The 14,963-nt window shown below is 43.9% G+C and overlaps 1 protein-coding gene across 1 annotated transcript in view; it reads right to left on the bottom strand.

Annotated features, from left to right (window-relative positions):
* TFCP2 (transcription factor CP2) overlaps positions 1-14,963 on the bottom strand; it is a 38,563-nt gene that overhangs the window by 3,799 nt on the left and 19,801 nt on the right. The window contains exons 2-11 of the mRNA XM_083484898.1: positions 14,639-14,790; positions 13,444-13,520; positions 12,928-13,033; positions 10,925-11,031; positions 8,718-8,870; positions 6,278-6,388; positions 4,183-4,271; positions 2,907-2,955; positions 2,432-2,525; positions 1,743-1,833 (exon numbers count right to left, since the gene is read on the bottom strand). Of these exons, the coding sequence (XP_083341024.1) occupies positions 1,743-1,833; positions 2,432-2,525; positions 2,907-2,955; positions 4,183-4,271; positions 6,278-6,388; positions 8,718-8,870; positions 10,925-11,031; positions 12,928-13,033; positions 13,444-13,520; positions 14,639-14,790 (1,029 nt within the window). The remainder of the gene's footprint in view (positions 1-1,742; positions 1,834-2,431; positions 2,526-2,906; positions 2,956-4,182; positions 4,272-6,277; positions 6,389-8,717; positions 8,871-10,924; positions 11,032-12,927; positions 13,034-13,443; positions 13,521-14,638; positions 14,791-14,963) is intronic.

Below are 14,963 nucleotides of genomic sequence, written 5' to 3'. Positions count from 1 at the left end.
GTTTACCTTCCCACCGGAGCGGTACCCATTTATCTACTTGCACTTTGATGTGCTTTCAAACTGCTAGGTTGGCAGGAGCAGGGACCGAGCAATGGGAGCTCACCCCGTCGTGGGGATTCGAACCACTGACCTTCTGATCGGCAAGTCCTAGGCTCTGTGGTTTAACCCACAGCGCCACCTGCGTCCCATCAAAATGCATAGGACTGTACAAAAACCCACAAAAGGGGGCAGGGAGAAAGAAGACAATTTCATCTATATTGTGCCCTGCTCCTCACTGGAATCAGAGATGCGCAGTGGAGATGGCGCCATTTTTTCCAGTCTGTTGCAACCGGCCAGACTGCCCAATCCAGAGGGACTTTGCTTGGGGAAGTGAAACCCATGTATGCTGTTGCAGAAGGGTGGCTGAGGACGGATAGGCACTGAGCTGTCGTGCAGAGAGGCCTGTTGCAGTGCAGATAGCATTTTCTTCGATTGGGTAGAAAGAAAGAGTGGAGGTTAGAGAAATAAAAAGAGGTGGGTGCTGGCTTGTGCTGGTGAACAGGAAAGAGCATGTGCACTAAGAGGGGACAGAAAAGAGGAAAGAAGGTTCCAAACAGGCTACATGGTACAGAAAGAAAAGGGAGCCAAAGAACACCTTAAAAATATACAAAATGTTTGCAGAAAGGGGAGCTTTTGCCTTAGCAGGGCAACTCTACATCTCACCCACTGCATCCCACCCCCAAACACTACTATCTGAACAATCAGAATTGGTCCATTAACTCCATGGTATGATTTGCTATTAGCACAGCACCTTTTGCTGACCTTTGCCAGAAACCTAACTCTTGTGGATTTGGGAGCTGGCCAACATTTGCTTTCTTTACTTGAGGGACCAGCTAACAATCACTCAAGAAACAGCAGAGCATATTAAGCCCTCTCCAGCTCAAAGGGGGCAGGAGGAAAGATCAGAATCAAACAGTTGCATATCTATTTCACAAAGGAAATAATGAAGCGAGACTTATTTAATGAAGGAGCCACGGAAGTGCTCTCATCCATCCATATCCAAACCACCTTAAAAGGAAGCAAAGATGTTTCTAGTCGAGTTCCAGTCTCGTACTATGTGTAAGATATACTTCATATTCCTAGGTGCCCAAGAAACCAGGTATCTGCTTTGTGTCAGTTTGTCCTTAACGCATCTGATCTTATTACAGGATACGCCCCCCCCCCCAGTGTCCGAAGTCCCCATTCGTCTTACTGAGGCATGACTTGTATATTAAGGATGAGTCTGGTAGCCACAGGCAGCAAGAAATTGCAAGAATGAAAGGGGGTGGGTTGGGAGGAGGGATACAGCATGGTGCCTGTCCCACGTCTAAGAACAACAAATGGGACTGCCAGGGAAGGGAAAGTACAGATAAGAGCAACTAATATGGTCAGGGGACCAGAGCAGTTCTCCTAATGGGAAATATGGGGCCTTTTTTGGTTTAGAAAAAAGGTGAGTAAGGAGGGAACATGATTTAAATATCTAAAACTGCATTGTATGTATACAGAGAAGCCTTTCTCTGTCTTGTAATACTAGGGTCATTCAATAAAGCTGAAAGGTGGGATATTCAGGGCAGACCAAAGGAAGCACTACATGCCACCTGGTTTTCAAGTGCCAAAACAAAATACAAAATATGGAAATCCTAAACTGGAAAAGCAGAAATTCCGAACATGTACAGCACACTAAAAGCACAAACCATTTAAAAGGAAGTCTAGATGATACATACCGTCCCTTCAAAGCATTGAAAAGTCTGATGCCATCTGCAGGGCCACATATCTGGATGACATCTTCCCTGGTTAATTTCAATAAATCTGCCCCTAGGATTGAAAAAAAGAAAGACAGTTGGGAGGCAGCAAATATATGTTTCAACATAGAATACTTCATATTTCCACATAAATCCTTCTACATAATACCACTTAATGAAAGAGACGTCTGAGTTTCAAATTCAGTGAACACATATCTAGGATGTCTGCTGCTGCTTTTAAGGCAGGGCTCTCATCACTGAGGAAGGAAAGAGGCCCTAGATAGCCCACTTGCATATTGTTTTTTAAAGGATAAAGGAGGTGCATGATTTAGATAAATCTAGTGAGGTTTACATGGTGGCGGATTTCATTGAGGCGACACACACAACTTAAACAGTACACTTTAGTCCATTCAAAGAGGCTAGAGCTGGTTTTGGCTTCTATTAGCACTGGCAAACTGTAAAGTGGTGTTCCTACGGCCATGGTGGCAGGGGGAAATGGACAGAATAGAAGATCCAGAGGTCAAAGAACTCACAACCCCCAGAAGATGCTTCTAAGAAGCTTGCTTGAGGGCAGAATAAACTGTCTGAGGAATCAACAAGAAAGTTGATGGATTCCAAATGCTGAAGCCCCCTTGTGATGTCGCAGAGCAGGGAGAGGTTTTTGCCACTACCTGAGAAGTTGGTGAAAAGCCGTGTGAAAGTTGAGAAGCGGTTCCGGATCAGCCACTGCTGAGCTTCCTGAGGTGTGGATGTCTGTAGGAGGTTCTATGAGAGAGGGAGGGAAACCTGATGTATCCTTGCAAGAGCAGCACAGACAACTTACATGACTTGCAACATGTGACCTACAGTCTTTTGCACCCACAGTAGGTCATTCGTTACTCTTATTAATTCAGTTTCTGGCCTAGCCCTCATCAGTTTCCTGATCCTAAGGCAGCTTACGAAATAATGTCAATAGTGTAAGACAAACAGAATAAAATAAAAAGTAACACAATGCAAATATACAAGATGACCTAATACAACAGACTGAAAGAACTACCTTCTCAAAGCTAGCCACACATTCAGTCCCCTGAAGTGTTAGCCTGCTAACTCAAGAGACAACCCCACTGACATTTGAGGAATGAAACACAAAATATGAATGAGACTTACATCTGTAATGGGAGCAGGAGGTTCAGGCTGGTGATTTGGAGACCCGTTTCTATTTTTAAAAGAAGAAATGAAGAAGGAAGTTGGTATTTGCTTTCCTCTGCTTGTCTTCAAACCAGCTGTGATTTGAATTGTTCCTCTAGCACAGGGGTGTCCAACAGGTAGATCGTGATCTACTGGTAGATCACTGGACGTCTGTGGTAGATCACTGGCTCCCCCCAAAGAAGCTGAACAACTGTGGCTCTCCTAAAAAAAGCTCAACATTTTACCTCCTCCCTGAAAAAACTCAACAACTTTGACCTGAACCCCCAAAAAGGGGGTAGATCACTGCCAGTTTGTGAGTAGATTGCAGTCTCTTGAGAGCTGACCACCCCTGCTCTAGCATATTTAATCAAAGGGCTTCTGTGGACTCAGCAAAGCCTATCTTTTAACCATGGTGAAGGGGACCAGAGACAGGCCAAGGGACCCTGCAGTTCTCCTCCCAATCTTCCTTTGAGCACAAAGTCTTTCACTGGCTTGAACAGTGTTACAGCGACACTAAATTAACTTTGGATCCACTTTTAAGATGGAAGCCATGTTAGGGTTAAAAATAGTTGGAGGTGATGGAGATGCAACCCTTCAATCAGGGTGGTTTGCTTTGGTTTTTCATAGATTTGGAAAGGGACCTTGTAGGTAATCTAATCCAATCCCCTGCTTAGTGCATAACAGCTACAGCATGCAATTGGGAACCTTTGGCCCTCCAGATGTTGCCACTGGCCATGCTTACTGGGGCTGATGGGAGATGATGATGATATTTACACCCTACCCATCTGGCTGGGTTTCCCCAGCCACTCTGGGCAGCTTACAACATATACAAAACATAATAAAACACCAAACATTTGCAGCATCTAGAGGGCCAAGGGTTTCCCAAAGCTGATCTATAGCTATAGCATGCTCAGCCTTTGCTTGAAGTTGGCCAGTGAATGGAGAAAGGGAAGGTGGAATTTGTACTCAGGAGAAAGGAGGAATGCAGGGGTGTTCAGCAGAGGGCTTGAAACTCTTTGGCTTTCTACAAAGCAGCACAGCAAGAGAGAATTTGCAATCACCCTTTCTTGTCACAATTTTGTCAGAAGCCACTTTCCCCCTATTTTAACATGAAAAGGCACAAGATGAAAACATGTCATTAATTTGCTCTGTCAACTTGCAATCCTACAGGCTACTGATGCAGGTAAGTGACCAAAAAAGTATTAGGAAAGGTAAATGGGCAAAAGCCAGAAAAAAATTCAATGCCCAGACTTACCCTTCGCTAATGGAGAAACTGCTGTGGGAGCTGCTGAAGCCTGGGGATGGCACATTATTGACATATGTGATCTCAGGCCATGGAGAACACTGGAAGAGAAAATCCAATGGTGAGATATTCACAAGCATTGTGGTCCCGAACCTCAAAACTGCTTCCTGTGGAAGAAAGCACGCATGCCATGTATTTCCTGTAGCATGTCAAGGATTTTAGCCTCTGTGCTTGTGGAAAATCACCTGGAATCATGTAAGAACATGTGGAAGAGATGTCGCAGCCAGCTAAAATACACTAGAGCAAATCTTTCAGTAGTGAGTGGGTAGGACACAAGAAATCCATCCTTCTTTCTTTCTCCGTGTGTCAAATAATGGAAAACCTCCATTTCCTTTACTGCTTCAGTCCTTGATAAGCAAAAAAAAGCACACCTTGTTTCTTTGAGCACAACTGTAAGTGTTTACATAGTGTAGTTGTTTATTCTAGGTTGAAGCCACACATAGCCCTGACTAAAATGATTGTTTCTTGAATGCTACAGGAGACAATGTTTATTCAGAAAATTAGGCAAATGTTAAAGCTCACTGCTCCTCTATAATCCTAGCCATTCGTGAGGGATTAAGAAGAACCCAACTGAATTTGTTTTGTTTGTATGAAGATCATACATTTGAAGCTGCTATATTTGGAAGAACAACCTTTGCAGCTAGAGTCACATACTGTATGAGTTGGGATGATTTAAAAGTGGTATTTTTCCAACACACTTTCAACTCATCCTTACTCATGGTGCATGGATTCATATCCATTAGTGACTTGGAGCCATGAGGTCAGGTGTGTAACAAAAACCTGACTCATGTGGTGCTTCATATATGGTGCTTTTCATATATGGTGCATATATATGGTGCTTTTCGCTCCATTAGACGCACCTAGTTTTTAGAAGGGGAATGCAAGGGAAAAAAAATATTTTAAAGGGAGCGCTGAGCAGAGCCTGTATGCATCCCAGGCTCTGCTCAGCGCTCCCTTACACGAGTCGCGTGGAGCGTGTGTGCGGCACTTGCAGGCTTTTCCCCAGGAGGGAGAAGGGCAGCCCGTCACTGAAAATCCCCCAAGAGCCGCACACATGCTCCACGTGGCTAGTGAAAGGGAGTGCGGCTCTTTGGGACTTTTCCAGGAGGTGGGGGAAGGGACTGAGGGGCTGCCCTCTGTCCCTTCCCCCACCTCCCACAAAAGCCCCCAATAGCTGCGCGCTTTAAAGGGTGCGCCGCTCCTGCGGGCTTTTCTCCCTGCGGAGGTTTCGCGCGAAGCTAGAACAGCTAGAGGGAGTGCTGTGCAGCGCTCCCTCTAGCTGTTCTGGCTTTGGGATAGCCCCGTGAAGCCTCCGCAGGTCACGGGAATGAAGGCTTCCCATGCCCTGCGGAGGCTTCGTGCGGCTAAGCCAGAAACTAGAACAGCTAGAGGGAGCGCTGCGCAGCTCTCCCTCTCGCTGTTCTGGCTTCTGGGATAGCCGTGCAGCCTGCATTCGCTCCATAAGACGCACACACATTTCCCCTTACTTTTTAGGAGGGAAAAAGTGTGTCTTATAGAGTGAAAAATACGGTACTTGTCAGGTTAAAAGTGAATTGCTGGTATTTACACATGTAACACCTGCACATCAGGGATTGATGGCCTGGAGCATGTTGCAGCAGTGTCAACATTACATGCACAGCTACCACCCACTTTTATTTATTTGTGACATCGACCACACAGAAACCCATAGAGCTGCAGCTTTCGTTTTGTTGCTGTTTAACAAACGTGTCCAGAATCATGTGCCAGAGGCCACAGGACCAGGAACAGAAACTATTCCAAGGTATTAGCACGTACTCTTGCATCGTTTGGCACTTGCTGGACAACAATGGCTCTGAGCAAGTGTCCATTACTTTGGCCACACGTCGTCATTCAATCACACCTTTGCCATGTCTTGTACCTTGGTGCAAACATTCTAACACTTTCCGAGTGAACTTTTGCAAGCATATTACCTGTAAGTAAGCCAGCCCACCCACCCGCACCAGCCTTTTAAATGGCTTTGTTCAAAAACAGAGGTTCTAGATACTACGACTCACACTGCGTGCCTTACCTCTGTAAGTATTGTAGTCTCATATGAAGGCTGATACTTTTCCTTCTCATGAGGTGTTCGCTTCTCCATTTTCTCTCTGTCTGTCTTTTGCTTTCTGTCGGCTCCTTTGGGCTGGAAACCAACATGTTAGTGAAACCAGAACATGGGATGTAGGGAAAGGAAGCACTAAGCCAAAGTTTTTTTTCAGCTGATAAGGACAGCACTAGGTTTTTGTGTGAGTGTGTAATACATACATGCGCACACAGTAATACAGTGGTACCTCGCAAGACGAAAAACGCGCAAGACGAAAGAGTTTTCCGTTTTTTGAGTCGTTCCGCAAGACGAATTTCCCTATGGGCTTGCTTTGCAAGACGAAACGTCTTGCGAGTTCTTGCGAGTTTGTTTCCTTTTTCTTAAAGCCGCTAAGCTGTTAATAGCCGCTAAGCCGCTAATAGCCGTGCTTCGCAAGACGAAAAAACCGCAAGACGAAGAGACTCGCGGAACGGATTAATTTCGTCTTGCGAGGCACCACTGTACATTTATGTGTACAAATGAAATGTTTCTCAGTGATCCCGGCAAGGGACCTAGACTGGCAACAGACTCCTAAAGAGAAAAGTGAGCTGGTGGATGGGAGATACTCATTTCCCCTACAAGAGCTTAAAAGTTCATTCTGGAAATATATGCAAACATGAAAAACCTGTTCTGCTGCTCCTCTTGCACTTTGAATTCTCTTGCTGAAGCCCTGCAGATTTTTATCTAGCTAAAACACCTATAAATCTGCCCAAATACCTATAGGTAGCCGTAATCAGAAGTGCTCACTTTGGACAGGGATTATATACAAAAGCCTCGCTTTCCTGTATCCTCAAAGTTACTTGTGCTGTTCTGAGGGACTCTGGGCCAAACTACATGTTATGGCTGTAGTCTCATTGTGGCGTCTGTTCAGTTACGTATAAAAACATGTAAGAAAATGAGGGGCAGCCCACCTTCAGGTAATTGTATCTTCACCTAAGCTCCAATATTAGAAGTGAATGTACAGAGAGAGAAGCTTTGGTCGAGGGGAGTGGGGGAAGAGGCTACAAAAAATAGTTGACATGGTATGGAGTTCACCTCCCCTAACAGGCACATAAAGCTTTTGCTCTGAAACAACATGTCCCCCTGCCCCCACAAAAATTGTTTCTGTGTGACTGAATGAGAGGCAGACTTGGATTTAAAGGAAAATGCATTTGCCACTTTCATTGGAATTTCAAAATGGACTGAAGCCCTTTCCAGAGTTTCTCAAACAAGGAAGCATGGCAACTTTTCTTGTAGGAAATAATCACATACTGCACATGTTTTAGGCTAATTCCACACATTTATTATCTGTAAGTTGGAGCTCTTCTATCACATGCCAATGGGAACTTTTGAGGGAGAGGAGATAAAAGGTTGATGTTGGCAAGAGTTCCCCTGCCTCTACAGTGATTTTTGGCTCAGCTTTTCCTGGAGTAAATAAGTTTTCTACAGGATGACCTGGTCAATCAGCTAGGCCCTAAAACATCCACATCAGCAACTGCTCCAATCCAACACATTAATATTGGCTCCAATGCAATTTCACATGCTTTAAGGAAAAGTAGTGTACTAAACAGTTTTTAAGTGCAGCTATTCCTAATACTGTGCACTGTGCATATGCAGGCATAAACTGCGGTTTTAGTTTCCCCAAACATTCCTCTACTACTAAGTCCTCATCAAGGCCTGTTTATTCCTGAATAGCTCCCTTCAGAAATATCCAGTGCTATTTTGCCTCGGGTAAGCACAATAATATAACTGATGTATATCACCAATAGCTTAATGCTAGGTCTCACAATGGGCCCATTGAACAAAAAAGTAGAAGGATATGCCTGTTGCCTATGAAGACAAGACTATGTCCTCCCCAGAGACCTACTTAGAGAGTACATTCTCGGTGGCAGCCCCTAAGTTGTGGGTTTCCCTCCCACAGAGGTGCATCTGGCAGCTTCATGATACAACTTCCAGTGAATGCTATAAAGGCACCTCTTAACGCTGATCTGTTTTCAGGACCCACCCTATTCTGGGGACTGTAATTTGTCTTTCAAATCAATATTATTATTATTTTTTAAATCAAGTAACAAAACATACCCATGAACGAAATACAGAGCTTAGTAGCTGTTCAGAAAGGAAAGGAAAATATCAGCTGATGGTTGCAGTATTAGACATTCCAGTAGAGGCAACCAAATGGTGATGTCTCATCATAAAGTTACATGTGCCAATTATAATTTGTCTTAACTGTGTTTAATACTGAATTTTAAATTGTTGTAACCTGCCTAGGACCAGCTGGTGAAGGGCTGAGGGTAAGGCTACTAATACATTCCCCAACATTAAAGTTCTTCTAAGAAAGTCAGGTTTTAGTTCACAATTTGAGTAAAAACGGTGGGTGGTATGCACTGGATGGATTAAAAGACACACATACCTTGAAGACTTTGATCTGGCAGCTGGCAGAATGCAAGTGCTCAGTGTATTCCCCATTTTCATTCTCCTTAAAAGTGTCAATCTGGACTCGGAATGGCACACCCTTCTCGCCACCATGCTTCCTCATAGTGAACTCTGTACTGATGCAGTGCACCTGTGAAGAAAAACAGGCACAGAGATGCTCCAGGCTGCAGGCTTGCTGCTTGTACAACAAAGGTGCACATGAACAGTTTAACCATTACTCCAGGAAAGTGGTAGCGTAGGATACCAGCTAGTCTGGGGACTCCATTTCCAACAGCAAACAAAGCTCTTGAGCACAGGAAGGAGTACATCTTGCTCTCTGGCTTTTAATCAAACCGGGGGCAGGGGGCATCAGCAGCCAGGCCAGAAGAAGCAACAAAACGATATTGTGCTCTGCAATTCAGCACAATTGAAATCTATAATTTCTCTACAGAAGTATGCATGCAAGAAAGAGGTAACTTGTCAATGGAAAATGCTAGCAGAGGAGAATAGGGATTATGGATCAGTCTGTGGGAGCCTAGAATATGGAGAAAACCAAAGTTACTGATTGCTTTTCAAATTATATTCCAAGGTTTATGTTTGCTCCCAAGTTATCTCTCAGCAAGATCTGTAAACTGCAATCACACCCAGCAGGCATTTCCTACTCAGGGCTGATCTCTTAGACCAGGAGCACATGGCAGAGCACCTCCCTCTTCCCCCTTGGGTGTACGCTCTCCTCTTCTGAGCACCAACTGCATCAAGTTGAACTGACTGCAGTGAGAAGCTACCTACTAACCACAGCTTACAGTGAAAAGGGAAGAGAATTTGATGAGAAGTGAAGAGCAGCAAGCCCAAGGAGGAAGGATATCCTCCCAGTATCGTAATGTTTTTTGATCTTGTAATCAGTGTTAAACCTGCACCAAGCCCCCAGAGCTGAAACGGCATGTTGTGGGGTCCAAGGAAAACAGCCTGGGTTATTTTCCTTTTCCTAGATGCCCTTAATACCTGAATAGGCTAATGCTTCCACTCAGTACAACTGAAAGTCTTATTCTGAAGGGAGAAAATATGGCTTAACATAAGAGGTAGCCAATACACTCCATTTGCTGTTGAACTCCAACTGCCATCAGTCCCAGCCAGAATGGCGAATGGTCAAGGGAGCTGTAGTCCCAACAACATCCAGAGGACATTACACTGTGTACTCCTGGATTACCAGCAAACATTATTTTTCAAAATCAAAACCAGACAGTGCTGTCCAGAATGGACTGAATACACACCATTTATTCCTAATGGACTTTGCAGGTGACCTTCAGCACTTCACAGGTTTGGCACCATGTCTCTAAAAGTGACCTACCTCAACAAGCCACAAGGATTAGTGAAATCGTAATATTGACCTAATCCTCCAACAGGCAGATAAGAGATCAAATAAAAAAATCCCTAGAAATCAGTCTCGAATGAATGTGTGGCCTCATTCTGGTTGATTCATCGTCCTAGAAGGAGGGGTCTGCTCCCTTTCGACTTTGCCAGCATTTGTCCTGCCCCCACCACAGTTGAAGTGAACAGAAACCAAATTAAAGCCAGTAATCAGAATCCTTCCCCGGCACCTCAGTGTTCAACACCCTCGCAGCAGTGAAATGAATGGTAGCTTTCCCCGTCAGTTTTGGCAGTCAGAATTCCACTTTGTTCTTGTCAAGGGCAATTAGCATTACTCTTTGGTTCAAGGGTTCTCAAAGTTCATTATAGTGAGCCTCCCAAGTAGAGATTACAATTTGTTGAGCCATCTCAGTTGTAACTAAGACAGACAGCTTCTCATCAGCATTCACCGGAGCTGGAAGAATCCCCAGGTACCCATGAACTGACTTTTTTTCACTGTCTCTGTGCTGACACTTAAAACAATGTCAATTGAAATCTGAGCCTGGCAGCTATGAATTTGTAATGGTACTCAGTGGTTCACTGAGAGCAAGCAGATCCAGGTAAGCAAGGCAGAAGGAGACCCAAGTACACTTCAGAGGAACACCCTGCAGAAGAATAGGACTGCTCTTTTATTCCTCTAATATATGAATTTGGAAGAGGGACAGGGTGATTGTATCAGGTATATGGTGGTAGAGATCCATCAAAACTGATGGCAGCAAATCTCAAATCTATCTTGCTTGCTACAGACCTAACCAGAGAGAACAGTTAAGAAACACCTCCTATGTAGTATTGATTTACCTGAATAAATACAGAAGTCCTCTTTGAAGGATCCCACAGAAACTCTACAGTATTCAATTGCGTGGGGTTTGCCCTGGGATCGATTATACCCACGGACATTGGAATATCTGCAGAAGACAAAAGCCCAACCCTTTAGAACGAGGCTAGGAGAGGCATGGCAAGTCCACCAAAATTTTAAGGGACTTATGTAGTAAATAATGCACCAAGAGCTTAGAAGACTGGGTAATTTAGAGTACAGTCTGAAGGCACACGATGCACCGACATCACTGAATCTAAGCAAGCTTTGGTCTGGTCAGTCCCTATGTGGGAGACCAACTGTTAATCCCATGTATTCTACCTTGAGTTCCAGGATGGAAGGCATGATGTTAATTAATTAATTAAGGCAAAACTCTAGGTACCAGCATGCCTGTTACAGTATAAAACTGAGGCACTATCTATGTAAGCTGCTTCTGGACTGCCCTGCTAACCTATTTCAGGAAAATTTAGGAATTCAGAACGACAGGCTAATGCACACTTTGCTGGTATCTTCTCTCTCACGCATCATGGATGCTGGTTTATATTAAGGATGTATGATCTGTATTATTTTATGAATATTATTGCTGCATGTTTGTCATGGCCTGAACTGATGAAGCATATTTCTGCATTGCAAAGGGTTGGATTAAAAGACCCTCTAGGAACCTACCAACTCTACAATTCTATGATTCTAAGCAGAAACCAATATTAAATACCAAGAAAAGCAGAATTCTGAAACCTGTAAATTATGCAAATTTTTGTTATTCACTTTATTTAGTTGCGAGGAGATTCAGGCTATTAAAACCTCCTGTATTGAGCACTGGAAGTGCCACCTAATATCTGCCTGCTTTTGAGATCCACATACTTTCAAACCTATGTTTCCAGCTATAAAGAACAACAATTTCTTTCTGTCAAAAGAGAGAGCTAGCTCAGGCTCTGCATACCCAATTCCACACTTGCAGGGATTACAAAAAACCTCACAATCTGCATGAATCGACAAGAAAAAGAAGTTGCTTCGAATACTTATATAGAGGGAGCTTCTCTTGGGTGGCTCAGAAAAAAGTTACCTGAATAATAATAGAATCGTACATCGTGTGCCCATATGGGAAAAAAAATATAACATAGAAAAACATAGTAAAAAGACAGCAAACTTCAACACAATAGCAGTCATACTTGGAATTTACGGAGGCGGGTGGCGCTGTGGTCTAAACCACTGAGCCTAGGGCTTGCCGATCAAAAGGTCGACAGTTTGAATCCCCGTGAGGGGGTGAGCTCCCGTTGCTCGGTCCCAGCTCCTGCCAACCTAGCAGTTCAAAAGCACGTCAAAGTGCAAGTAGATAAATAGGTACCACTCTGGCGGGAAGGTAAACGGCGTTTCCGTGTGCTGCTCTGGTTCACCAGAAGCTGCTTAGTCATGCTGACCACATGACCCGGAAAAACTGTGAACAAATGTTGGCTCCCTCGGCCTGTAAAGCGAGATGAGCACCGCAACCCCAGAGTTGGACTTAACTGTCAGGGGTCCTTTACTTTTACCTTTAAAGGGCCAAAAGTTTCACGTCAGAGTCAACTATAATAATCTACTGAATTTAAGGCAGTAAGTGAATGTACAGTGGTACCTCTGGCTACATACTTAATTTGTTCCGGAGGTCCGTTCTTAACCTGAAACTGTTCTTATCCTGAAGCACCACTTTAGCTAATGGGGCCTCCTGCTACTGCCGCACTGCCAGAGCATGATTTCTGTTCTCATCCTGAAGCAAAGTTCTTAACCGGAGGTACTATTTCTGGGTTAGCGGAGTCTGGAACCTGAAGCGTATGTAACCCGAGCTACCACTGTACCAACAGTAAGAGGCTCACTCTCTCCTGGCAAAAACATAAGTGTTAAGTCATTTGACATCTATACCTCTAGTGGTGGCAGTTTCCAATGCCCTCCAAGGTCCATGCTACAAAAAGCTACAAAGCCAAATTAGTCCATGTTTGCAGAAGTCACTCACCAATATCCAGTATCCTATCACCTGGCCTGTTCCATCGCCAGCCTTCCAGCTGCTGGTGCTCTGTATACTGAAGTCGCCGATCATGGAACACCACCCTGAATATACTCTAGGTTAATAAGGAGATTTTCTCATTGAGTAAACAGCATATGCTGGAACTTGGAACATTTAGATGAGCTTAGGCAAATTGGTGCGGCCAGTTGGAAGATTTTAGCTTTCCTAAAGTGTAACCTTGCACCATCTCTCCACCATGAAACCGATGGATGGTGCGAATGGAGCACACACAGGTTGGCATTTACATGTGTAGGCAGTTTACATTCAAGTTTCATTTCACAGCTAGAGGGGCATGAACCCAACACTACTGGGGCCTGCTTGGATAGACAGTGGCTCTACCCAACTGCTGACACCAGAGATTGATTGAATTACGTTCATAGGTGTCACTAGTTACCTGACAAGCATGTTTAACCTTGTCACCAACCCAGAGCTTTTAGGAGAGGATAGATTATTATGGGCACTCACCTTTACAAGCTTTCCATTTAACTCAGGCAATTCCCCCATTTTCCTGTTGTCCAGCATTCTGATTTCATAGGACTGACCTGAAGAAGAAAAGATCTCTGAAGTTGCTACAAAAAAAATATGCCACTTTTCTTGAGGTCATAGTGTAACAAGTTTGACTGAAAAGAAAGCATCATGGTAACTTACACACACCCCTATCCAGTGTGAGGGGAGGCATTTTGGGTGAAAGGATGTGTGCTTGTCAAAGTCCACTTTCATGCAGCCCCAGACTTAGGGACCCTTATGCCCTTGGCAAAGAGTTGTATCGCTCCCCCTCCATCCCTTCACCATAAGCCTTTCTGCCATGGTGCAACAAGCACAGGAAGTTTCTCGTGGGGAAACCCTGTTGCCCTAGCTTCTGTTAGGAACACTATTTACAGTGGTACCTCAGGTTAAGAACTTAATTCGTTCTGAAGGCCCGTTCTTAACCTAAAACTGTTCTTAACCTGAAGCCACTTTAGCTAATGGGGCCTCCTGTTGCCGCTGTGCTGCTGCTGCACGATTTCTGTTCTCATCCTGAAGCAAAGTTCTTAACCCGAGGTATTATTTCTGGGTTAGCAGAGTCTGTAACCTGAAGCGTATGTAACCTGAAGTATATGTAACCCGAGGTTCCACTGTACTTTAATCTGGTCCTAATTTATTTTTTTAAAGAACTTAATCTCTACTGAAAGAAACAAGGACTAGTTAGGGAGGTAGCATTTCATCTTCCACAACATTTCAGCTATTTTCATTCAGGGTCTTAATTTGTGCTAACACAGCCCCAAAATTCAAATGTTCTAAACTGACAAAACCTACATAGTTTATTCCCATGATATGAATCCTGGTGGTTTACTGAAGCGTGGCATACAAGTATTTTAATTAGATAAATAATTTGGACTTCTGTCTGGATCTTTTCTACCTTTGGTTTCAGACTTTCAATCACTAGGCAAACACTAATTTCCAACCAAGAGTTCAGAAGAAAGCTATCCACGGCCCCCAAAGAGAGCACAGCAGATAGGTTAAAAGACAAGAAAGTCTAAAATAATTTGTGCTGCAGCCTTGAGTGTGCACTCTGGAAAGTGAGCTAAAAGAGGCATGCAGCAAGGAAGCAATATAAATGCCACAACTGGGAAAGCACCTACTCCCCACCTAATGCTCTGGCAACAGAAATGTGGCTTACCTTGATTGAGATAGGTGAGAGTTTCATCATGGAGTTTCACAGCAGGGGAAGTGGCAGCACATAAGACATACTGAAAAGGTAGGATTTTGTTCTCATTGTCAGGAGGCAAGCTGGATTCTTCTTGCTTAAAGATGGGCAGGGCAAGGACATCACTGCAAGAAAATGGTTTTCGTTAAGAGTTGTTATGATATTTGGCGACTGAACAAATCCATAGAGCATATCAGGACATTAAAACCAAAAATTATTTCCAGGATCTTAACTGAGAGAGACAAAATATGAGAAAGAGTGTGTGTGTACCTACTCTTCATGTATAATCCTCAGTCTA

The sequence above is a fragment of the Podarcis liolepis genome (assembly GCF_965112155.1).
Source record: "Podarcis liolepis genome assembly, chromosome: 2".
Taxonomy (NCBI): domain Eukaryota; kingdom Metazoa; phylum Chordata; class Lepidosauria; order Squamata; family Lacertidae; genus Podarcis; species Podarcis liolepis.
Note: the sequence above shows the minus strand (reverse complement) of the source record. Positions and strands in the feature narration are given on the sequence as shown.